Source organism: Taudactylus pleione, unplaced genomic scaffold (assembly GCF_031769625.1).
Source record: "Taudactylus pleione unplaced genomic scaffold, aTauple2 ptg000218l, whole genome shotgun sequence".
Taxonomy (NCBI): domain Eukaryota; kingdom Metazoa; phylum Chordata; class Amphibia; order Anura; family Myobatrachidae; genus Taudactylus; species Taudactylus pleione.
The window spans coordinates 2111014-2137763 of record NW_028284620.1 but is presented as its reverse complement, the minus strand read 5'-3'; the positions used below and the strand labels follow the sequence as shown (position 1 = coordinate 2137763).

At 46.6% G+C, this 26750-nt stretch overlaps 1 protein-coding gene and 1 non-coding gene across 2 annotated transcripts in view; both read right to left on the bottom strand.

Annotated features, from left to right (window-relative positions):
* LOC148517356 (multifunctional protein ADE2-like) overlaps positions 1-26750 on the bottom strand; it is a 69629-nt gene that overhangs the window by 27462 nt on the left and 15417 nt on the right. The window contains exons 7-10 of the mRNA XM_088478738.1: positions 14278-14370; positions 4612-5067; positions 1983-2054; positions 624-808 (exon numbers count right to left, since the gene is read on the bottom strand). Coding sequence (XP_088334864.1) covers positions 624-808; positions 1983-2054; positions 4612-5067; positions 14278-14370 — 806 coding nt within the window. The remainder of the gene's footprint in view (positions 1-623; positions 809-1982; positions 2055-4611; positions 5068-14277; positions 14371-26750) is intronic.
* LOC148517357 (U6 spliceosomal RNA) lies at positions 23263-23370 on the bottom strand. The gene has a single exon (XR_015879299.1). It is a non-coding gene; the product is annotated as a U6 spliceosomal RNA (small nuclear RNA).

Genomic DNA, 26750 nt, shown 5'->3' with positions numbered 1-26750 from the left:
TTTCACTGCTGCCCATGTCTACAGAATATATTGACGATGTTGCGTTCCATGTGCAATAAGCAAGCACTTATGTGCCCCAGCTCTTACATCAGTATGTGTTTCCTCCAGCAGGTATCGGAGTTCAGCCTGGATGCATACAGGGTTTGTGTACAGCCAATGAGTGATAGGGAAGAGTATATTTGTACTTTTTCTTCCCTTGGCTGGATGTGATAACCAGGGCATGTGTTGGAGTACAGGAGAAATCACTCAGTTGACACATTATCATATATTTATATACGGTTGATGTCACTAAATTACATTTTAGCATATAGTACAGCACAACAGTCAGGGCCGTTGCAAGGTTTCTTGGCACCTTAGGCAAAACTTCAGCCTGCTGCACCCCCCAATACTCACTTCACAGCCCCTCAGGTGAATGTGTGGATGTGTGGATGTGGTGCCGCCACCTGTATTAAGAACAAGACTGTCTTATCTGAGACATTCTTAATTTTGTGATGGGCAGACTCTTTGGCGCACCCCAGATCCTGGTGCCCTTGGCAGCTGCCTATTGGTAGAGCCGGCCCTGACAACAGCATATAAAATAATATCTCATACCATACAGATGATCAATTGTGGCATAGTCTCACCTGGTCATTTAACCTTGGTTCTCCTGATGGCTGCTCTTCACTAGTGCTTGGACACCCATTGTGTGGACTGGACAACCTTCCTGCAGCATCGTGTTCACCCATAATAATAATGGAAGCCTGATAAGGTGGATTTTTATCAGCAATAGGATTCCTTGTGGGTTTCTTTTTATCTGGAGTACTGGGTTCTATGAAGGAAATTAACGAATTAAGTTCCGTGGACATTCTGATGTCTCCCTTATTTGAATTGGGAATTTTAGTTTAAAAGACGGAATAAAAGATAAGTGAATACAAATTATCATAATGAACCCGTGCTTTATTGTTTTCAAAGTTTTCGCCATGGGGAGAGTAATGCAAAGCCATGTTATTTATATGGGAGTGTTGAAACAATTAACAAACATTTCTGTTTTCTAAAATGTAGCAGTCTGTGTATGGTTTTGCACAAAGAACTAGCAAGAAATAATATGTGAGCTATATACAGTATATATATATATATATATATATATATATCTGTATACAGATGTGTCCTTATACACTAATGCCGCAGTCCCGCTAAACAGTCCTACTCTGCGCACCCGGTCCAGTGTCACTTGGCTTTCGTTAGTCGCACAAATAAAAAAATCAGATGCTACAAACTGCTTAACGAGACTGCAGGGGCGTCTCTTTGGCTGATAGCTGAGAACAACAGCTTGGACCTAGCTGCATAGCAGATGCAAATGCAGTGATTGCATATAGTTTTCACAGATATATATTTGTGAATGCTACCTTGTATTTCAGGGTTAGGGGTCCTTTCAGAGGACACGGCTTCTTGTGTGACATATATATTTAAGAAACACACAGACAAAACTAAATACACATCACAATATATGTACTAAGCAATGCCACACACCATAAAACCCAAAACTTTAAAGTTGTACTAACACTTATGTAAAATATTTTACCCCCCCCCCCCCGCTTGGCTAAGCATTAGGGGTTGCAACCACTTTACCCAGGGCTCTGCCACTTATGTAATACAGACCCAGCGAGTACATTTAAGTTTTCCACTTTGTGACTTGTCAACCTGCTCCACCCCTGTAAGTTGTAAAAAGCAGCACCATGAAAAAACAGGGAGGGGCCTAATTAAATATAAAATATAAATGTGTTCTGTTACTTATGAGGGCATTTTCTACTGTATTGAATCTCAGGTAAGATTTATTTTGTTTAGCCTCTCTATTATTTTCTATTGTATCTGTCCTGCAAACATGTATCTACAACAAACCTGTGGGCCTTCCCATGAAACACGTGATCAGCATGCATATAGAATAGCTTTATGAAGTGTGGCAGTTATCAATGTAGAACTTTTACTACTATAACATAACTCACCATTTGGGCAAGATTTTCTCTTTATTCCAACGACAAGTGCGGGGATGTTCAGATCAACTGTGCTGTCCTCAGCTGTTTAAATTACAAATAAATACCTCATCATTTATATTTAACTTTTTCTACATATAAATCAATCAATCACATAATGAATTAAAGAACAGCGTTATCACATGGAATGGTGCTTGTAGATTTGCAATGCGTTTCTTGATGCAACGGACCGCTTCATCAGGCAATATGACCATTAGATTATATACTGTATATTTTGATGTAGAACTCTCTTTTTAAACATTTAGGTTTATATATGAAAATTTTTATATTATATATAATATATAGCTACTTAGCATTTGAAGGTTTTTTTTTACTCATTTTTTTTATTATCTGATTGCCACGCTACTACATCAATTTTGAGACCCTTGGATTGTGCACCCTTACACTACTGTTATATTGTCAACTTAGTTTTATTACAGGGTCTGTGCCCACCCCACTGAGGTTACTTCATCCCGTTTTTATTTTGTTATTGATCTTTTATTTTTATAGATTTTTTTTTTTTTTGTATTCCCCATGTTTAATAAGGTGACGATATCACTTCCGGCTGTTGCCCAGGAAGTAACCTGTGTTGTTTGCCACATGTTTTTGGTACATAAGGATGGGCCTAGGAGGCCATACTATTTTCTTTGCCAGAATATACTGTATACTATGTTGGACCAGTTGCTATGTTGAATTGATGTGCTTGTCTTGAGAAAGAAAGATTTTTAACAGAATTGAAGCGTGGACATTATTTCTGGTATGAATATGTGTTTCTAAAGAATTAATTACCCATTTGATGTTGTTGAAGTGGTCAGTGCCCTCTGTTCCGAGGACCTTGGATCAAGACTTCTATATTATATATCTATAACAGAGGCGTAACTAACGCATCAAACATGGGCGTTGCCCCCCGCTACCTGATTGTATTTTAGATTCATAATAATGTGTAGTAGCTTGAGTTTAGTTAGAATTCACAGACTTTCTCTATAGTAGCAGTGGCTCAATTGGTAAGGTGACTGACTACAAAGCAATAAGTGACAGGTTCAATTCCCAACTATGACTGTATTTTAAATTAAGAATATAAAGTAGCCTGATTTAGTTAGAATTCACAGGCTCCCTTGTAACAGAAGATTGTTCAATGGTAAACTGTCTGACTGCAAAGCATAAAGTGTACAGGTTTGCCCAGCTATGACTGAAGGGGAGGAGATGTGATCAGATGCTGAGAGGAGATGCCGGCCCGGGACTCACAGTGCCTTAGTTACGCCAGTAATCTATAGCAGCCAGCGCTGGCGGCGATGCGTGTGTTAAACAGCAGCCAATGAGAGTCAGACTCTCATTGACTGCTGCAGCACCCACTGCAGTGGCGTCTGTCCCATAATGCTGAGCGTGCCCGCCCGGGCGGGAGCGGCGTCGCGATAAGGACCAGGAGCAGAGATTCAGGTAAGTATATTTTTATAGATATATATATATTTATTTTTTTGTAATCTATCTGCACAACGGGGGAGGGGGGTGGCTACTACCGTGGGGACCTCTACTGGAGGAGGGGTGACTACTACTGGGGGGACCTCTACTGGGGGAGGGGTGGCTACTACTGGGGGGGACCTCTACTGGGGGAGGGGTGGCTACTACTGGGGGCACCATTGGGAGCACCTACTCTACTGGGGACTACTACTTGGGGGTGAACTACCACTGGGGGCATTATGAAAGGGACCTACTAGAGGCACTGCACTCGGGGGACCACTACTGGGGGCAATAATAGGAAGGGCCACTACAGGGGGCACTGGATAGGGGGGATCACTACAGGGTGCCTGCATAAGGGGACCACTACTGGGAAAACTGCATGGGGGGGGGACTACTGCTGGGGGCACTATATAAAGGGCACTGCATAGGGGGGGGGGACTACTACTGGGGGCACCATATAAAGGGCACTGCATAAGGGGATACTGCTACTGGGCGCACTGCATTGTGGGGACTGCTACTAGGGGCACTGCATAAGGGGGACCACTACTGGGGGCACTGCATAAGGGGAACACTACGTGGGGCACTGCATTTGGGGGGGCCACTACTGGGGGTACTGTATAAGGGGCACTACTATGGGCCTGCATAAGAGGGACCACAACTGCATACTGGGGGTACTGTATAAGGAGTACTACTGGGGTTAAGGTGCATATGGATAGGAATGTTCAGCGTGAAAATAAAGGGGTGTGTCATGTTGACACGCCCCAATTTTTAATAGACCACGCCCATTTTTCCCCGCGCGCGCGCTTACCAATGTGTCGGGGGGGGGGGGGGGGTTGGGGCTCAGTTTTCAAATTTGCCCTGGGCTCCAAATGCCCTAGTTACGCCACTGATCTATAGTCTTGTTTTATTGCGCCATTGTCTAAGTAGATGGCCTCTAAGGTTACCCCAATCGTTACTCAGCAGAATCCAAAATCAGAACATTCATCTTCACATGGAAATTACACACATACATATTTTCGTTTATCTGTACTAAAATAACTTGTGTCTCTATAATACTTGCAAAGTATGAGGTGAAAATGTGGTCATTTGCTTATCTACCATAATTAAATAATGTAACAGATACAAAAAAGTGAGATGTGTTTACCTATAAAGTCTTGTTGTATAGTAATTGTTGTGGGCTCTACACAGCTTCCTCTGCCCAGAGCTCCTTCCTGATGATCACTCTCTGCAGTTAGATCAGAAAACTTTGGTAGTCGTGGTATTAAATGATCAATCTCCTCATAGAATTTCATGCTCTTTCTCAGTGCAGGTTGCAGAGTCTCATCTTTCTTAATACTGTGATATTCATATTTTAGGTTTTTGTACTTAGTCCTGCACTGCTTCCAGTCTCTATTAATCCCACACTCCAAAAGTTTGTGAGAGATCTCCTCAAACAGCTCTTTGTTCCTGAACGTCCCCTCCAGCTGCCGGGAGATCCGCTCCTCTGACCACACGTGCAGGAGAGATCTAACTTCGTGGTCACTCCAGTTTCTGCCCCCTCCTGCATCACTTACGGTCACTATCCTGAAGTCCTTGTCAGCATCATCGTCTTGTTCTGTACCTGGGTACATATCACAAAGAACAGACACTCAATAGGTACAGCAAATACAGTCATGGATGTACATGGCATGAAAACATACACTACCAACACAAACAAGCGAAACTGCGCTAATCAATACAGTATATACATATGAAAAATCATTAAATACTGGTATTTCAGAATTGGTAATGGTCAAGACACATACAGATTTAATACAAGACACAAATATGCAATAACAATTATATTGCACTTGATAGTAAATAATCCGGGTCACATATATGCCCTAAGAATGATGAAAGTTCACGCTGGTAGAGAATAATATAATATGAGCCGTTTGTATAGTAAGTCCCAATGATTTCAATACATATATTGGAATTAGAAAGAGCCTCTTATGGCTAGAAGTGTGTTTGTGGAACTACAAATCCCACGAGTATGTAAACAGTCACGGACCTAATAAACAAAGGAAGCTGATATTACCAGAATGTCAGGCTAGAGTAAAGAGCTCCCAGATCTAACATGCAGTTGTGGTTAACCACCGGGTGAGCTGATCTATTAGGTTGGTGCTCAGTCTCGCGGCACTTCCAGCCCAGACAGAGGAGTGGTGCAGTCAGAGACGCTACACATTGAGCTCCAGGCACACACTGGGGAAAGTCTTTTAGAATAAAACAAGCAGCTTAGAGATCTAATAATAGTGTGATGCAGGTCCTCAGACTAGTTTCGCCCCTAAATAGAGGCTTTCAAAGAACTGAGGGCCTGATTCACTACGGATTGCAATATAGCGTATGCACGCAGTTCAACTGTGATAGGATGCTAACCCATAGCGATCGCAATGCTGCCGCAGCACTACATAAGGACGCCCACTTCACCTACACGCACATCTGTAATGGTTAGCAAGACTGCTAAAACATTGGTACAGTAGAGTACCATCAGACCCATATGCACAGATAAGGCAGGTCAGGCTTCACTCAGCAATTCAGCACACGCTATAAGGCCTCAGGCTGCGTAGGGTACCGCAGTGGATAATTTTTGCACACCCCTTCAACGCCGTTGAAACGCACTGGCACGCCTGCGTTCGGCCGACCCCTCACACAAACGGCACTTCCTGTCAATCACTCTGATGGATCTGCGTAGCCGCTGCGATCGCAGTGGCCGGTTTGCGCACGCGCAATGTAATGCATACGCATGCGCAGTAATCGACTGAATGCGCACGTATTACCAACTGCGATCCAAGCTGAATCAGACCCTGAAACCTCTATTTGCGGGCGAATATGTGTGCACTATATAAATAACTGGTAATAAATAAATCTAAGGGTTTGGGTCTTTTCCCCATCAGCAGAGAGCTATAAAGGCACAAAGAGAGATGTATCAAGCCTTGGAGTGCGATAAAGTACCAAGCAATCAGCTTCTGTTATTTTCTAGCCTGTAAAAACAGGATTTTACAGCCTGTAAAAACAGGATTTTGGAACTTACCGGTAACCTGTTTCTCCGACTCCACAGGGGATACTGGAGCTACGACACTAGGGTATAGACGTGGGTCGAGAAGAGCCTGGCACTTTATAAAACGCTGAAGATGTGACTGGCTCCTCCCCCTCTATGCCCCATCAGCCCCAGTTATAAAACTGAGCCCAAGAGGAGACGGAGAAAGCACATAACCAAAGGAGAAGGAGAAGCCAAGAAATAAAGAGCACAGCTGCGAACCAAACACACTGGGCTGATTCAGACCCGCTCGTGAGCGCTGAGCGCTCGCAAGCGGGTCGATGTTGGCCAAGTGCGCATGTGCACGAGGGATCCGGCTCTGTCGTGCGCATGCGCGAGACCCGCATAGCGACGGGCAAGCCGTCACTATGGGTCACGCTACAAAGGGGGCGTGCTGTCGATGTTGAGTGACAGCACGCCCCCTTTGGTGGGCGGGCCGGGAGCGTTGCTGCCCAGACGGATGCGTTCCCATGGGAACGCCTACCGTCTGGGGCCGGCTCCACTGACATCACAAGTGATGTCAGTGGGAGTGCTTTTGGCTCTGATAGAGCCAAAAGCACTCCAGGGCTTGCGGCAACGAGACCCTACCAAAAGGGTCTTGTCGCAAACCCGATGGCCATCTATTTGGCCACTCGCTATAGCTGTCTGCGGTCACCCACAGCTATGCGAGCGGCCAGGGGGCCACTCTAAGAAAACCAGAAGGCCGGCCCTGATTCAGAGCGAGCGCTCTGTCAGAACGTCCGGCTCTGAATCAGGGCCACTGTGTGTAGCAGCCACACCATAAACAACACATGGCAGCAAAGAGTGCAGAAGAAAACAAATCACAACAGTAACAGTTAACTTACTGAACACAACAGGTAGCAGCACTGGGAGGGCATCCAGTGTTCCCTGTGGAATCAGAGAAACAGATATACCGGTAAGTACCAAAATCCTGTCTTCTCCTTCATCCACTAGGGGACACTGGAGCTATGACACTTGGGACGTTCCAAAGCCCCATCATGGGAGGGAGAGCGCTGAGGAACCTGCAGAACCCTATGGCCAAAACTAGCGTCCGAGGCCGCAAAGGTATCAAACCTGTAAAAAACTTTACAAAAGGTATGTAGAGAGGAACACGAAGCCGCTGTAAAAAGTTGAGAAGTGGAAGCTCCTCCATGGGCCGTCCAAGAAGTACCTACTGAGAAAGTAGAATGCACAGCAATGGAAACAGGAGTCAAAGTAGTGGACACGTAAGCCTGATGAATGGTCAGGCGGATTCATCTCGCTAAAGTTTGTTTTGATGCCGACCAACCCCGCTTGGTTGCATCATAAAAGACAAAAAGAGCAACCGATTTACGGATCCCCTCAGTGCGAGATACATAAATACGGAGAACATGCACCACATCCAGAGGGTGCAAAGCTCCCAACGAATCCTTCAGTGCCGGAACCACAATAGGTTGATTTATGTGGAAGGCCAACACCACCTTAGGCAAAAATGAAGGGCAGGTGTGCAGAACCACTCTATCATCATGAAATACCAAATACGAAGACCTGCAGGAAAGGGTGTCTAATTCCAAAATTCTTCTGGCGGAGGCCAGCAATAGGATCAGCTTCCAGGTAAGAAATTTCAAATCAATTTGGTCCACTGGCTCAAAGAGCGAGGACTGAAAGAAAAAAAGAAAGAACCAGGTTAAGATCCCATGGTGATGTAGGAGGAATAAAGGAAGGTTGCACACAAAGAACCCCTTGAAGAAAAGTCTGAATCTCAGGAATCAGCGCCAGACGACGCTGAAAGAAAACTGACAAAGCTGAGACCTGCACCTTAAGAGAACCCAACCGAAGCCCAGCCTCCAGGCCTCTTTGTAGAAAAAGAAGAATGCGAGGTAAATGGAAAGAGGAAGCGGAGGAACCACGCAACTCACACCAGGACACATAAGATTTCCAAATTCTATGGTAATGGGCCGAAGTGACTGGCTTACGAGCCCAAAGCATGGTAGAAATCACCTTCCTCGGTATGCCCCTATTTCCTAAAATGGCGGTTTCAACAGCCGCGCCGTCAAACGAAGACGACTTAAGTCAGGGCCCTGCTGCAGAAGATCTGATCAAAGTGGAAGAGGTCAAGGGTCATCTACCAAGAGGGAGAAAGATCAGAGTAGCAAGCTCGGTGAGGCCAATCCGGTGTCACCAGGATGGTAATGACAGATTTGCGCTTGAGCACCCGTGGAATCAGAGGGAACTGTGGAAACAGGTACACCACATCGTATTGCCAGGGCAGAGACATAGCATCTGCTCCTACAGCTTTTGGATCCCTCATCCTGGAGCAATACAGGAGTAATTGGTGATTGTTTCTGGAGGCCATGAGATCTATCTGTGGTACTTCCCAGCGGAACACCAGACGCTGGAAGATGTCGGGATGAAGAGCCCATTCTCCCTCATGAAGATCCTGCCGGCTGAGATAATCTGCTTCCCCGTTGTCCACTCCCGGAATGAAGACTGCTGGGACATTCCTTTCTGCCCATTTTAAAATGTGTCTTGTCTCTTGCATGGCCATGCAGCTGCGAGTTCCCCCTTGGCGATTGATGTATGTCCCCATAATAGAGGAGCCACTGCAAGCAGAGCATAATACACTGCTCGCAGTTCTAGGACATTTATTGACAAGAGAGACTCCTGGCGTGTCCAACGTTCCTGGAATTGGTTGTTCAAGGTCACCGCTCCCCTACCACGGAGGCTGGCATCCGTGGTCAGTAGAATCCAGTCTCAAAGGCCAAATCGACGTCCCGCCAGTAGGTGATACGTCCGGAGCCAACAAGGCAGGGTGATCCGAGATTGCGGAGACAATATCACCAGATGATGCATCTGCAGATGAGATCCAGACCATTGGGACAGAAGGTCCAACTGGAACATCCTGGAGTGAAACCTGCCGAACTGTATGGTCTCGAAGGACACCACCATCATTCCTAGGAGCCTGATGCATTGTGGACTGAAACACGTTTGGACTTGAGGACTAAATTTACCAATTCCTGGATAGCCCTTGCCTTGTCCAGAGGAAGTAAGATTTGCAGTAACACAGTGTCCAGAACCATCCTCAGAAACTGAATCCGTTGAGATGAAATCAACTGGGACTTCTGGAAATTGATGATCCAGCCGTGTTGAATTAGGAACTGGTGCATCAAAGCTACATGTTCCAATATACTTTCTCTCGACGATGCTTTGATTAGAAGGTTATTCCAGTATGGAATAATGTTCACTCCCGGTTAACAAAGATTGGCAATCATCACCGCAATTACCTTGGTGAAGACCCTGGGAGTTGATGATAGGCCAAACGGCAGGGCCTGAAACTGGTAAGGGGAATCCAGAACCTCAAAGCGAAGAAATGCTTGATACGGTTTCCAAATAGGGATTTGAAGATACACATCCTTGATGTCCAAAAAGACCAGATGTTCCACCTCTTCCAATCCTGCTATCACTGAATAGAGGGATTCCATCTTGAATCTGTGATATGACAGATAAAGATTTAAAGATTTGAGATTTAAGATGGATCGGACCCAATCGTCTGGCTTGGGAACTACAAAAAAACTTGAATAGAAACCCTGATGGAACTGGAACCAGGACTTCTGAAGCCAAAAGTCTGTCAATTGCCTGCTGAAGGACCTGTCGCTTCCTCAGATCGACAGGAAATCCCGTGGTGAAAAACCAAACTGGAGGAGAAAAGGCAAAGTTGATCTTGTAGCCCTGCCTGACCAAACTGCTAACCCAGGAATCCGAACATGTCTTGGTCCAGATCTCCGCAAACCGCAGAAGACGAGCAACTTCCTTGGGGTTCCCCAGGTGGGACAGGAGCCAGTCATGTGGCCGGCTTGTCGGCAGGCTTTGGATTGGGGTGACAGGAGCTGGCAGCCTGGTGTTCTCTAGCACGACCTCCTCTGGTAGCGGATGAAGCACCCCTGTCTGCCTTGGAATTTTGCAGAAGAGCGAAAGGAAAGAAAAGTAGGCCTTTTAAAAGAACGGCGTGGAGAGGGAGCTGAGGAATGCAAAAAGGTGGTTTTTCTGCCCGTGGCTAGAGATCCATTTGTCTAGTTCCGGACCAAATAGAATATCACCTGTGAATGGAAGTTTCTCAACCGCACGTTTTGATTCTGCATCCTCTTACCAAGAGCGTAACCACAGGGCTCAACGAGCAGCAACTGCAGAGGCCAAAATCCTAGAGCCTTCCTAGCCTATATCACGCAAAGCTTCACCCAGGTATGCAGCAGATTCCTTGATATGTTCCGATAGGGTGATGAGCTCTGATCTAGGAGTATTAGATCGTAGACCCTCCGCTAGTTGCTCAGCCCATCTTTCTACCGCCTTGTTGACCCAAGAGCCAACATGGGTCGGTCTAATTAGAGCCTCTGAAGCCACATAGATGGTCTGAAGAGTGACCTCTATTTTGCGATCTCATCCTTCCTTCAAGGTCGTAGCACCAGGAACCGGAAGGGTAGTCTTCTTAAAGAGGCGAGAGACCGAAGAGTCCACCTGTGGAGGAGTTTCCCCATCTACTCCGATTATCAAGAGGAAAGGGATACAGAGACAGAAAACGACACAGAAGTTGAAACTTCTGATCTGGATGTTTCCAGGCAGCCGTCATCTGTTCGTCTAATTTAAAGGGAAACTGGAAAGGTAACCGTCAATTTATGTTTCTTACCGAACAAGTCTGCATCCACTGATTCCTGAACATCTGTATCGGACACCTGAAGGACCTCATGAACTGCAAGGATCAAAGCCTCCACCACTTGCGACGGAGGATCTGGTTCATGAGAGAAGACTTCCGTATCCGATTCCTCAAACGTCTCGCCTTCCTCCTTCTCCTGTGAAGTATAATTTCCATACGATTCTTCCTCTGACTGGAGAACTGCAGGTAGGGTCAGTTTTCCTAGACTGTCGGCTGTTTCCGACATTTGACGGTCTGGAAGAAGAACTCATCTGTTCCAAATGGTCTACTGAACGGAATAAACCCTGTGCCCATTCACTGGTTGCAAAAGGGGGGTGGAAAGTACTTGGACCTTCCTGAGCAGCTTCCCTTTCCATTCTGGAGGCGGCTAACTCTGAAGTTAAATCCGCCATAACACTAGTAAAAGATTGCATCCAGGATGGGAGCGTATTTACACTCTGCGGAGCAATAGAGGTATCACACACATCACATATAGAGGGTACCTTCTGAGCGTGCATGTGTAAACTTTTTCTTGCATTTAGAGCAAGCAAATATTTTTTGTGAAGTTTTCTCTGCTGCTTTAGCTGCCATTCTTGCAAGCCTGACACACACATACACACCACCTGCCTAAGCACAGGACAGATAGGGGGGAGACAGGAATAGAAGGAGAGAAGCAGGTCACAACAAGCTCCCACCTTATGGGGATTACAAACCCATACTTTTGGACTGGCTCCCCAGTGACTGCAGCAAAACAGCGTCCTCCTATACGGTACATGCGGAAAAATGGTGTCAGTCTGTGCTGAGCGTGCCAACAGAAGAGGGAGAAAGGCGGCGCCATATAATGTCTGCCCGCCTAAGCTCCGCCCCGGGTCCGCAGCCGGGACCACTCTGTGCTGAGCGGTTATGTGTGGGGCTGTCTGCTAATCAGGAGCGGTGTGTATACTCACGAAGTCTGCTGCGGCTGGCGTGCTGGCCTGAAGGAGAGTGAGGACCGGCACCAGCTCAAAACATCTGCCGAGGTCTTAGTTAATTCCTTAACAGGGCACCGGACACTGGCAACAGTAGCCCTGGGGGTGCCCTCCCCAGCGGCTGTTGCAGAAAGCAGCCTGCCTGTACTCACAAAACATGATAAAAAGTAAATAAAAGTGTAAAATAAAATCCAATAGGGCTGGAACACAGGCCCTGATTCAGAGCCGGACGCTCTGACCAGAGCGCTCGCTCTGAATCAGGGCCGTCCTATTTAAATTTGGAGCGGCCTTTTGGACGCTCGCATAGCTGTGGGTTACCACCCACAGCTTATGAGAGCGTCCATAATGATGGTCGCCATGGTCAAGACCATCGCGACCATCGGGCTTGCGACGAGACCCTGCGGTAGGGTCTCGCTGCCGCAAGCCCTGGAGTGATTTTGGATCTATCGGAGCCAAAATCACTCCCACTGACATCACTAGTGATGTCAGTGGGGCCGGCCCCAGACGGTAGGCGTTCCCATGGGAACGCCTCCGTCTGGCAGCCACGCCCTCGGCACGTCCACCAAAGGGGGCGTGTTGTCACTCACCATCGACAGCACGCCCCCTTTGGTGCGAGACCTGGAGCGACATCTTGGCTGTCGCTATCCGGGTCTCGCGCTTGTGCACGACGGAGCTCCCTCCGTCGTGCGCATGCGCATTTGGGTACCATCGACCCGCTTGCGAGCGTCCTGCGCTCGCGAGCGGGTCTGAAGGAGACCCTCAGACCAAAGTGCTCTGGCTTATCTTAGGCACATTTTAAAAACTGGGTCATAGAAGGGGAGGAGCCAGTCACATCTTCACAATTTTTTGAAGTGCCAGGCTCTTCGCAACCCACGTCTATAGCCCAGTGTCGTAGCTCCAGTGTCCCCTAGTGGATGAAAGAGAAATGACAGAAGCTGATTGGTTGGTACTTTAGCTCTCTCCAAAGATTGATACATCTCCCCCACAGTTTGAATTCCTCTGGCACATTAGTTCAGTTTCTTTAGTATTGATCAAAGAATAAATCACTTATTCACTTTATGGACATTTTCATACTTTGCAAAGCTCACACAGAGGGCCCGATTCTAAGTGGGACGCAGCGGCGATGTCGGACGCAGTGGAGCAGTGTTTGTCATCTGCTCATGCATCCCGTTTTTGCTTGTGCAGAGTTACAGTACAGATTTACATGCACGCTAGCAGAAGTGTAATGGAAATGTGTGTGCGTTCCTGGCCAGTGCCTGGGAGATAGCAGGGGAGTTCCCAATCAAACACTCTGAGATGTTGCGAGTGCGTTGCCGATAGTGGTTGAATACAGAGACACAGAATTGGTCACATGGGCGGCCATACGCAGACGGATAATCTGCAACTGCCAATGGGCTGGTGCAGATTTCAACAGTGAGTCCTATGGTGCAACTAAAGGCGCACCAAGCGCGATTGCTGTGGAGACACTCAAAGTGGGAGTCCCAGTCCTTGCACATTTGGGCCCATGGATGTACACCAGGGAAGGGTTTTGTAGCAGCATTAGCATAAAGCCACAGAGGCGACTGCGGCAAAAATAACGTACACGGAAGTGTTGTGTCCAACTCAGACTCCAGCCCAAAGTGTGTAAGGAATTCAACTTCTTGTGTCAATTGACACAATCTGGCTTACATCAAGGGTTTAATGTCATCTTGGTCAGCTTCAGGGAACTACCAATTCCTTCCCTTAATCACCTTGGTGTTTCTTTGGGAGACAGTAGACCTCAGTAGACCTCCCTGGCTACAGGTTAGGATGCGTCACCTTGGCACCTGCTTAACTTCTTTTTTGTACATATACATTATGTGTCATGTAAAACAAATATGTCCTTCTGTCATATCAGGTGCGGCTCTACTACAGCTATAATAGTTCCTCTTTTGTTACATTTATTGTAAAAATGTTATTAAATCAGGGAGCATACTTCCTTCTTATGTTACAAATGCAGAGAGTTCCTGTCACATGATATCAATGTCAAGGCTTCAGTACCCCTGCGACACATCGTAGCGTAATGCTAATATTGTGCCACTAGGCATTCTGCTTGGTAATGGTCACTGGCCTGGAATCTATGTCTGTGTAAAAGCCACTTACCGACATGTGACGTTTCTTCTTTTACAATGGTCATGGTCACGCTTGCTCTGGAAGACAAGGGCTGCTCCACTCTCTCAGAGTCAGTAGCGTGGTCTATAGATAACAACATGTGCAATTATTAATAAGCCATTTCATTTGTATTATATTTATTAATTACCCTAGATTTATATAGCATTTGCATATTACACAGCACTTTACAAAGAATCATTAATATCAGTCCCTGCCCATTGTAGCTTACAATCTAATTTCTCGACCACGTACAAACTAACGTTAAGAAAGTTTTTGGGAGTGTGGGAGGAAACCGGATCACCCAGAGGTACAGCACTGTAATTGGGCAGCAGTGTGCCCTGTGCCGCCCCGCCCCCTAACCTGTGACATCAATAGGTCATGCCTAAGGAGTGGGGCAGTCTGATCTGGGAAGTGGAGCACTGCTCTACAGACTGCAGTATGCCTGCACTGAATCTCCCATGGACGCTCTGGGTGGCTCTGCTGTAGCGCTACTGGCTGCTGTTTCAGGCACTTTGCAAGCCACATGCAGGTGCTGTGGAGCAGTGACGGTGCCGCCCCAGTGCCCTGCGTGACGGCACAGATTGCACATCCATAGTTATGGCCCTGCAGAGGAAACCAACACAGTTTATTAAGGAACTATTTGTGTGGAGCTTGTATGTTCTCCCCATGTTTGAATGGGTTTCCTCCAAGTTCTGTGCTTTCCCGCCGCAACCAAAAACTTTCTGGTAGGTTAATTGGCTTCTTACAAAAAAATGAACCCTAGTGTACTGTATATGCTTGTGTACATGTAGCAGGTAATATAGATTGTACGGTTACTGGGGCAGTGACTGATGTAAATGAATAAAATAAAGCATTGCAGAAAATGTTGCACTATATAAATAACTTAATAATAATAAATCAGTTAGCATATGTAATGTGCTCACTGCAAGACAATGGGCCTGATTCAGAGGTGGATGGAGTTGCAGTAGCGGCTACTGGAAATTTATGCTAATGCCGCAGCCGATGGTCTTCCTACAGAGACCCCCCACCGGCTGCAGCTCAAAACCTGCCGCTGTGCGCAAATAGTTGCACCACTGATAGGACATCGGCCATTAGAGCAGCCCTATGGTTACTCAGGTTTGACGGTACAGGGGAGGGACTGACCCCGCAGGTGCCACTCAAAAACACCCTTGGGTGCCACCTTGTGGTATTACAATGCATGATGTATAGCATATACCACATAATATGATAAGTCTAGCAAGCTCATTGACTTAGACAAATTCAAATTAAAACATAAGAGACTACATATTATTCTAAAATGTATTCCTCGGTGTGGCCTGGAGTAGCTAGGAGAAAGGTGCATGTGGCCGGCTCTCCTGCCTATATCCTGTTAAAAATCCTGTTATTTACGGCTTATTCCTTTCCAAGCGAACAGCTGTGGTGGGCTACTGCATGCTGGGGGCTTGAAGGTGGAATCCTGCTGGGTACCTATGGTGATATATCCCCAGTGTTTTTGGAGGCCGGGCTCTCTGCTTGCAGCATGCGCTGTCCATGATTCCAGCTCTGGAGGCTGTATCGTGTGTTGTACTTACCTGAGGTCTCCATCGGCCGCATCCTTTGAGACCCTGCTGCCGATCCCTGGCGTCCATCTCCTCTCCGGATCCCATACGTCTGTTGTGGTGCCCGGGGAGTGCTGGTTGCTGATAGCCGCTATCTTTTTGCAGTGATTCTCCTCAACTGTTGTGCGGATCCTCCTGCTGCTCTGTGCTTCTGATCCCGCGTATTGGACTCTCTCTGCTTGGTTATCATCGCTGATGCTGTGGCTGTGGTGCTCCGCTGTTTTCTGATCCAGCGGTCATCTTGTCTGGTGCTCTTCTCTACAGCTGCTGCCTCCTGTTTATCTGAGGGTGTGCTCTGGTGGTGTGCTAGCCGCCGCCATTTTGCAGCTGGTTAACTTCCGGCTTGGTATTTCATTAATCCTTTATACCACGCACCATTAATTGCACCTATAATCCTGTTATTATTCCTGCTGGAAATTGTTAATACCTCTACTCAGAGGTTTCTTAATAATTTTGATAACATGATGGATGGACTTCAGTGTTCTGTAGCAGCTGTCTGCACGCCTTCTATGGAGGAACAATATCTGGATTTATCCTTTTCTTTGGTGGTGCCCACTTCTGAGTTTAATACCCTTTTAGCTCTTGAGTACCAAGACTCTGATCTAATTTACCTGAAGATCAGTCCATTTGGATTGAAGCTACTGAATTTAGTTAAGAATTTTTCGCTGTATACTATACTGTATGTCCTTGGATGGTCGGGAGTCCTCTGGACTTAGGACCTCATTCAGAGGCGCTCGCAAAATGCGAGCGCTCGCTCTGAATGAGGGCAGCCGCATCTATTTTCCGGCCCAGCCTCCTGGCCGCTCGCTAGGCTGTGGGTGACCACCCACAGCTTTAGCGAGCGGCCAGGTTGATGGTCGAGATGGTCAAGACCATCGCAACCATCGGGGCTTGCGACGAGACCCTTGTGGTAGGGTCTCGTCTGCCGCAAGCCCCAGTGAGCTGTCAATGGGGGGGGGGGGAGAGAATGACATTGACATAAATGAGGCATAACCCCATCTCAGGAACATTCGAGTCTCAGTCTCTCTCTCTCTCTCTCAGTCTCTCTCTCTCAGTCTCTCTCTCTCTCTCTCTCTATATATACATATATACACACACACACACACACACATAGCCAGGTCCATAAATATTGGGACATTGACAGAATTTTCAGATTTTCGCCTCTATTCACCACCACAATGGTTTTGAAATGAAACAAACTAGATGTGCTTTAACTGCAGACTTTCAGATTAATTTGAGGGTATTACATCCAAATCGGGTGAACGGTGTAGGAATTACAACAGTTTCAATATGTGCCTCCCACTTTTTAAGGGGCCAAAAGTAATGGGACTATCAACTCAAAAGCTATTTCATGGACAGGTGTGGGCTATTCCCTCGTTATTTCATTATCAATTAAGCAGGTAAAAGGTCTGGAGTTGATTCTAGGTGTGACATTTGCATTTGGAATCAGTTGCTGTCAACTCTCAATGGGGCCCATTTATTAATGATCGCATTTTGCAATGCGATCAGGGCATGCAGTACCGCCCCTGATCGCATTGCAAAATGCGATCCTATCTGCCGGATGTATTATCCGGGACATGCAGGGAGACGGGCTCCGAAAAGAGCCCGTCCCTGCGATGTCTCTGGAGGGCAGTCGGGGCTTCTGCGCATGCGCAGTCCCGCGGACTGCACATGAGCGCCACCCATTGCCGGCAGAGGGATCTGGCAGATCCCTCCGCCGGCTGATATGCGGTAAGTGCCCATACGAAACAGCGGCTAACGCTATCTTTAGATAGCGTTAGCTGCTGGGGCCAATATCGGGAATGCTTCGCATTCCTGATATTGATACATTTGGCAGCATCGCATCCCCCATAGAAACCTATGGGGGAGGCGGCTGCCGGCGGATATGGAGGGATCGCAGCAGGTATCGGAGATACCTGCTGCGGTCCCTCCTTCATACATTCGGGGGATACTAAGTATTTGACGTAAACACCCAAAAACAGGTGTTTTCGGGGAATTTACCTCAAATGCCCTTTGATAAATGGGCCCCTTTATGAGATCCAAAGAGCTGTCACTATCAGTGAAGCAAGCCATCATTAGGCTGAAAAATCAAAACAAACCCATCAGAGAGATAGCAAAAACATTAGGTGTGGCCAAATCAACTGTTTGGAACAACTTAAAAAGTAAGAACGCACCGGAGAGCTTAGCAACACCAGAAGACCCGGAAGACCACGGAAAACAACTGTGGTGGATGACAAAATAATTATTTCCCTGGTGAAGAAAAACCCCTTCACAACAGTTGGCCAAATCAAGAACACTCTCCAGGAGGTAGGTGTATATTTGTCAAAGTCAACAATCAAGAGAAGACTTCACAAGAGTGAATATAGAGGGTTCACCACAAGATGCAAACCATTGGTGAGCCACAAAACCAGATTAGAGTTTGCCAAACAACATCTAAAAAAGCCATTACAGTTCTGGAACAACATCCTATTGACAGATGAGACAAAGATCAACTTGTACCAGAGTGATGGGAAGAGAAGAGAATGAAAGGAACTGCTCATGATCCAAAACATACCACCTCATCAGTGAAGCATGGTGGTGGTAGTGTCATGGCGCAGGCATGTATGGCTGCCAATGGAACTGGTTCCCTTGTATTTATTGATGATGTGGCTGCTGACAAAAGCAGCAGAATGAATTCTGAAGTGTTTCGGGCAATATTATATGCTCATATTCAGTCAAATGCTTCAGAACTCATTGGACGGCGCTTCACAGTGCAGATGGACAATGACCCGAAGCATACTGCAAAAGCAACCAAAGAGTTTTTTAAGGCCAAAAAGTGGAATGTTATGCAATGGCCAAGTCAATCCCCTGACCTGAATCCGATTGAGCATGCATTTCACTTGATGAAGACAAAACTGAAGGGAAAATGCCCCAAGAACAAGCAGGAACTGAAGACATTTGCAGTAGAGGCCTGGCAGAGCATCACCAGGGATGAAACCCAGCATCTGGTGATGTCTATGCGTTCCAGACTTCAGGCTGTAATTGCCTGCAAAGGATTTGCAACAAAGTATTAAAAAGTGAAAGTTAGATTTAGGATTGTTTAGTTTGTCCCATTACTTTTGGCCCCTTAAAAAGTGGGAGGCACATATAGAAACCGTTGTAATTCCTACACCGTTCACCTGATTTGGATGTAATTACCCTCAAATTAAATCTGAAAGTCTGCAGTTAAATCACATCTTGGTTGTTTCATTTGAAAGCCATTGTGGTGGTGAATAGAGGACAAAATATGAAAATTCTGTCAATGTCCCAATATTTATGGACCTGACTCTGTGTGTGTGTGTGTGTGTATATATATATATATATATATATATATATATTTATATACACACACACACACACACACACACACATATACATACACACACGGAATTGAGTACTGCTTATTTTATATATATATATATATATATATATATATATATATATATATATATATATATATAATAAGGAGTACTCAATTCCGGAAATGCTGCTGCAGCAGCAGCCAGGTTGGAACATTTTTCAAGATCCTCCACTCCTCAGCCACCCCCAAGTGAGGACTCCCAAGATCCCCCCTCACCCGTTCAGGCTACTCAGATGCCTGGACTGGATCCCCAGTCTCACACCTCTTCCTCCACATCTCCAACAGAGGTCACCCTACAACAGCTTCTGGAGGCTGTCAACTCCAGTGAACAGAGGTTATCTGACAAAATAGGGAAAGTACAGGCCGACTTATCCTTTCTACGTCAAGATCTGCAACGGGTCCGTGAGAGGGTTGGGGAAACTGAAACTCGCATTTTTACACTGGAGGATTCCCATGCGCCTTTGAAAACATGTATCCGCATTGACCTCCCAGATTTCTACAATGTAGAACAAAATTGCTGACATAGAGGGTCGTCTGAGACGAAACAACATTCGCTTTTGTTGGCTTGCCGGAAAGGGAGGAGGGGTCGTCTCCTGAGGCCTTCTTGGAAAAATGGCTTGTGGATAAATATGGCCGCGACTCATTCTCAGCTCAATTCGCGGTGGAAAGGGCTCACCTAGTTCCTGCTAGAACGTTGTCTTCTGGGGTCCCTCCACGCACCTTCATAGCAAAATTCTTGCATTATTTTGATCGGGACTCTGTGCTCCGATTGGCTAGGGTGAGGGGCACACTGGAATGTAATGGTGTGACAGTGTCGGCATTTCCGGATTTCAGCTGCTGAAGTTCAGAGGGATAGGGCTAAATTCATTCCCATCAAAAGACGACTGTGATTTGAATATACAGTACGCCATGTTGTTCCCATCTAAATTGAGAGTTATAGTAGATGGAGAATCCAAATTCTTTGTCTCCCCACGTGAGGCTGCGGCATGGTTGGACCATAGGGTACCTGACGCCAGACAATTGGCTCCTGACTGGGATATGGCTTTGAGTATTCCCCGCATTTCCATTGCCCAAAGTGTCAGATGGCTGTTGGTAATTTTTGGCCCTTACTCTGGGAGGAATCGGTATGATTTACCCGCCGGACCCATGCCCGGTGGTTCAAATCCCGACAGCGGCAGCCCGACAAGGATGAAAATCCCGACTGTCCCCAGGTAAGTATTCACTAACCTATTCTACCCCCTAACCCTAATCCTCCCTTATGGGTGCCTAACCCTAACCTTCCCCCCCAGTGCCTAACCCTAATCCCCCCTCTAAGTGCCTAAACCTAACCCTCCCTTCCCCACCGCCTAAACCTAAGTCCCCCCTGAGGGTGCCTAACCCTGACCCTCCCTCCCCCTAGCCTAACTCTAACCTCCCGGGGGGGTGTCTAATCCTAAAACCCCCCGGGAACAATAAACCTAACCTAGATTTAGACGCCTGTGTCATTTAACTCTTGCCGGGATTAAGCAGTCGGGAAGCCGGCTGTCGGGATTAGGTCACCCGGCTTCCCTTCTGCATACCCTCTGGGATTGCCCCACAGTTCAGACATTTTGGGGAAAAGTTATACATGTTCTTTCCACCACTGGGATTAATGGCCCTCTTCTTACCCCGATAGTATGGTGTCTGGGTGTCGTAGAGGATACCATTCTTGATAAGTATGCTAGGCAGTTTATCATTAATATGTGTACTTTGGCTAAGGTTAATATTTCTCGCACCTGGTTGGCCTCTCAGGGTCCGGACTTCTGTGCATGGCTTGCATTGGTCCGAACCACTGTCCGACAGGAGAAATACCTTTATCTAACTCAAAAGGCAGAGTTTAAATTTGACCGCATTTGGAGTAGATGGAATGGGTCCAGATACGCTCTCCCCGATATGTAATGTTTAACTGTTGTTTATTGGTGTATGGTATAGGTGCAGGCACGGGAGAAGCTTCTGTTCTCTCTTTCATTTTCATTTTCTCCTCTTTTTGTTAATATTGCATGGTTATTCAATAGTATAAGGTGGATTTGATCACCGTGTGATAGGTATAATATTATTGTGGAATAGATGTCCTAATTGAGATATATTGCTAGTATGTTTCTGTGTTGGGACTGAGCTGTGCAAAGATGATAATAGTTCTATAATATGTGTACTCTCTATACAGATAGGTAGCTATTTAGTAGTACAATGATAACTTAGGGATATATGTATTGCCTAATTGTATATCACATTATTTTGTGTCTATACATATGTGTTTTGTTGATTTATTTGCATTGTATTATGCTAGTGTTATTGTTTTTATTGGATGTTTGTATTATGTAAATTTCAATAAAACTTACTCAATTTAAAAAACAGGATTTTGGTACTTACCGATAAATCCCTTTCTCCGATTCCACAGGGGACACTGGAGTTCAAGACAGTGGGGTATAGATGGTGGTAGAGCAGAGCCTGGCACTTTAAATAATTCAGAAGTGTGACTGGCTCCTCCCCCTCTATGCCCCATCAGGCCCAGTTTAAGAACTGAGCCCGAGAGGAGACGGAGGACAATAGGAAAATGAGGAGAAGGAGATGAACACAGAACGGAACAATACCGACTGAAGGAGAACCGAGGAACCCACTGCAGGGAACACATGCAGTCACACAACCATATAAGGAACTAAAAAAACACGGCAGGTACGCAGCGCTGGGCGGGCGTCCAGTGTCCCCTGTGGAATCGGAGAAAGGGATTTATCGGTAAGTACCAAAATCCTGTTTTCTCCTTCATCCACTAGGGGACACTGGAGTTCAAGACAGTGGGGACGTCCCAAAGCCAACCTCCCGGGTGGGAAGCGCGGAGAACTTGCAGACCCTTTGGCAAAACCGAAAACCAGGATCGCCAAGAACCGTAGGCTCAATGGAAAGGCAAGAGCTGAGGATCAAGTGTCGCAGAGCAGAAGAGACAATCAAAACTCCCTGCTAAACAACCACAGAAATTCCACAACTTACAGCGTAATTCGAATGGAACAACAGCTAGCGAAAGAACACCCGCAGATGAAAACATCAAAAGCAGCATAAACCCAGCTGAAAACAGACCAAGTCCGAACCATAGTCGAACATAGGAAGCTGTATAAGTCGCCGACAGCAGACCTCCAGCAGTGCTGGACAGAATACATATAGATATACGTATAAGAATACCAATTTACAGATACAGAGCTGATCCTGTCCACAGACTCCTAACAAGAGTATACAGGGAGGAAAAAGTGAAGACCGAACAGTCGCCCTGGACCATTCTCGAGGCCCAACTACTACAAGGAAGTCTCCAACAAATAGAGATCCCACGGGGTATGAGGCAGAGGCGGTTTTGAAAGGAATTGTGGTCTCAATTCTTTCAGAGAGTCAGACAGCAGTACCACCACTCTGAAACAGGGAGATCAAACAGCAACGGAAACCCTGCAATAATAAATCCCCATACCAGACCACTGGCAGAGTGTCTGGCAGCTCATCAGTTGCCTGCCTATAGGGAGGTCACTACCGCTTGGGGTGGGTCTCAAACTCGTGTATGGGGCGCCTCAGGCGGGGACTATACGGCACACGCCCTGTGCCGGCCTGAAAAGAAAACCACAGCAACGACCCCAAACAACAGACAACGTCCCTCATGATGGAAGTGCGTAGTCAGTACAAACTGCTGGCCCGAACATAGTATGATAAACAACCCGGATACCCAGGCAGTTAAAAAACACGGATGCAACAGCCACCCAGGGAGAGCTACCAATATATATATAGAAGCATCCCATACAGCAAGGCTAGAGAACTAGGACAACCATAAAGGTACCCATCAGGTACCTGTCAGTGTGATGAAAATATTCAAAGATACTGAACAGGAATCGGGCTCCCAATGCAGAACAGAATGACCGCACACTTTAATGTAAAGAAGTGCCTTAGTCCATAGAAGTGCTACAGTCCTTTATAACTCCAACAAATTCTAGTAGAATAAAGTGACAATTAAGTATGGAATGCTTCACGAAAATGCGTGTCATCCTTGCGCAGGGGCTATGCAAATCTTCTCTGTATCGTTCCAATTTTTAGAATATGTGCTGCTGAAGCGAGCACTCTCAATGTTGGAACTATGCACCCACACGCCAGGAAAGCTCTAAAGTGTAGTAGAGCCAACTGATCATGAGAGCGGATGGCTGCTAGGACTGCAGCTAGGGTGCGGACGGGAGACTTGTAATGCCAGGTTGCATGAAATAGTAGCCTCTTCCGAGGAATTAGTGAGGTACCGCTTACCTGTGAGTAACCAGAAGCCCTCTAGACGCTATGTAGAATGTCACTGACCTTTTCCCTCTCACAGCAATCCGTCACGTCAGGTATAGAGAGTAGTTCAGTGGGCTAAAAGCAATGCTCTACAGCACGGACTTCAGTCTGGCGATGTTGTCTTAGGAAATACTGTAGAAAACTAGCAAAATGTTAGTGGAGACAAGAAGCTTGTACAACAGGACTCTAAACCTGAGCTTGTTACATTAGGGATGTGTATACATATAGAGATTATACATATACCCTAAATACGGTCTGTTAGTGTATCAGTACATTCATACTTATAATGGTGAAGTGCATATTAGTTAAAAGGCGGATTTAAATAAGACCTTGTATCGGTAAAGATACACACAGAAATATTACATATTTGATGATGGATCCCCACCAGTGACCCTTGAAAGTTATAGTGATCACAACGTGAAGGATTCAAAATTGAACCGCAGGTCCAAGGATTTACTTGATACTCACCCATCTAATCAAGCCAGGCCTGACCCCGCCTATTCGGCGGGTGGCCCTAGGCCTTCAGGCACAGGAGCAGTAACTGCAGTCTGTTGTCATTTAAACAATTAGGTCCTGAGGATGGTGTAGAACCTGGATTCCCCATGTACTGATATGAAGTGTATCTAGGGGCCACTTTATAGCCTTATTTAATTGAGATATTGACAAAACAATAATCTTGAGTACTAGAACCTATACTGAGAAAGGCACCTGTACATAGACATAGAGTGCCTTAATTATCCCAAGTAAAGAAGGATATATCTGTAGCGATAACCCCAGTTAGGGTTAAAAAACAGGTTTTCCCAATTATTAGTGGCCGTCATTCTGCTACGGCGTAGGGGCCTGGATATTTTAACAGCGTGATGTCCCAGACTGGTTTTGATCCTGGGACCCTTCTGTCACTGGTGTACTCGCCTTATTGGGTGAGCCAGTGAAGCTCCAGTTGAACCCGCTTTTTCAAAGTGGGAATCAAAGAGACGACCTCAGTGCAGTATACTGATGTATACAGGCCTATTTGACACAGACATAGATCAATCGGCAGATCATGCGGAGGGCAAGTGACACGGACACAGCCTCTGTATTAGGCTGCGGCATGTTCCTCCCTGAGCTAGTGTCAGGGGCCCAGACACTCACTCTCTAATAGTGGCGGCGGGTCCCATGATATGTAGAGGGCTGCTCTTTAATAGGAGTACTGATTAAAACTTAATCAAACAGACTCCTGCAGCCATTTTGAGATAGACAATCGTAAAATGGTTATAACTATCCTCTACACAGTAACATCACAATGACGTAGGGCAGCAGTTAGGATAGTTATGGGGCCGACTGTTTTGCAGTGCTCTCTCTTCTAACAATTCATTGTGGAATCTGACCACCATTCAAGTTCTATATGGACCTTGCCGCTGCGTAACTCAGTAAGCAGGAAGACTGCTACACTGCGTGCGTAGGTTTGTAATTCACTCAGTATGCATCAGCATAATCTATTCTAGCAGTATACTATTATAGAGACCAAACTAGGTTCTATCTAGATTCTGCCGCTGCCCATATATGCTACTGCTATGCACAGGGGATTATACATATATAAATTTTTTTTTTTTCTTTTTAACAGATTCTACACAGCACAGCGTATTCCACTGCGCCATCAATTCAGTAGACAATACTGGCAATAACAGACATTTTATATACATATATACACATATATATACATATATATATATATATATATGTGTATGCGTGTGTGCATGCATGCACACACACATACACACACAAATGCACACACATGCAGTAAGGCCCCGCACATACATACATGTATAAACACACACTTCCCCATGTAGGCATGTCATATTACATTAGGCATGCCTTGTACTAGCTGCAGCAGCGGAATTGCATTTAAGGTTACAGTGGGTGTAGCCTCTACAGGGGCCCAGACCTCTCTCTGCACTGCCAAGCGTAAACCTGCGCTGTACTGCGCGCCAACTAAGCGAGAGGCTTAGAAGCAATTGCGGCACCTGCTCCCCGGGAGTATTAATGGCCGCCGGACCTAAGCCACGCCTCCGCACAACCAGGAATAGCACTAACTTCGTTACCGTTCCCGCTAATGGCGGGCATTTGGCGCTACACCTCCCATCTTTATTTTGGGAGGACTACTGCGCGCCTCATGTCCTGTCAGCGCTTTATGATCAGCGGTGCAGCGTCTCCTTCTTTATAAGAGGAGGGAGAGCCTGACTCTGTTTAAGCGCACCTATAACAGCCGCGTGGGAGATTAACTTGGCGCCGGTGTTCTTTGTAAGCACCGGCGCTGTGATAATTGACAGCCGCTGAGCGGCTGCTAGATTACAGACAGCCACGCTGAAGCGGTGTCTAAGTGCCCCCGTTAATGCCGTCGCCGGAGCTTCTACGGTACAAGCCCCGGTGCGGCTACAATTATTCCTCCACAGAGGCACCTATAGTGACTCACTGCCAGACGGTCCTCCCCTCATTAAATAGGAGGGGGAATTAGTGGCTAGTAGAGACCCGGCCGCTGACTGCAGAGTGCAGCGGCGGGTCACATAAGCAGCTCCGACACTGCCAGTTTACTGACAGGGGGAAAGAGGCTGTAATAGCCGCTTGTTCCTGAGCCCAGCGTTTTTGGCCCACCACTCCAGCTAGTCAGGAGTGGTGGGATATACTCACGGACTGCTGCGGCCGGGATGCTGGGCTGAGGGGGCGGCGAGGAACCCGGACACATGCCGGTGTCAGCAGTGGCGGGCCTCGCAGAGTCCGATGACTCAATTTGTTATTGCCCCCTCCTCAGGGTCACCGGACACAGGCTGCAGTAGCCGTGTGGTGCCCTCCCGGCGGCTCCCACGTAGCAGGCAGACTGCCACAGTAAGCAGCCTGCCTGTCCTCAATGCTTGTTAAATAAACATTAAAATTAAAAACTATGAAAAAGGCTGGAGACAGCCTGATGTGCGACCGGCTCTCTCGGGCACATTCTAAAAACTGGGGCTGATGGGGCATAGAGGGGGAGGAGCCAGTCACACTTCTGAATTATTTAAAGTGCCAGGCTCTGCTCTACCACCGTCTATACCCCACTGTCTTGAACTCCAGTGTCCCCTAGTGGATGAAGGAGAAATAAGGAGTACTCAATACTGTATATCCTGATATTTCTATACCATGATATACTTTTATGTACAATACTA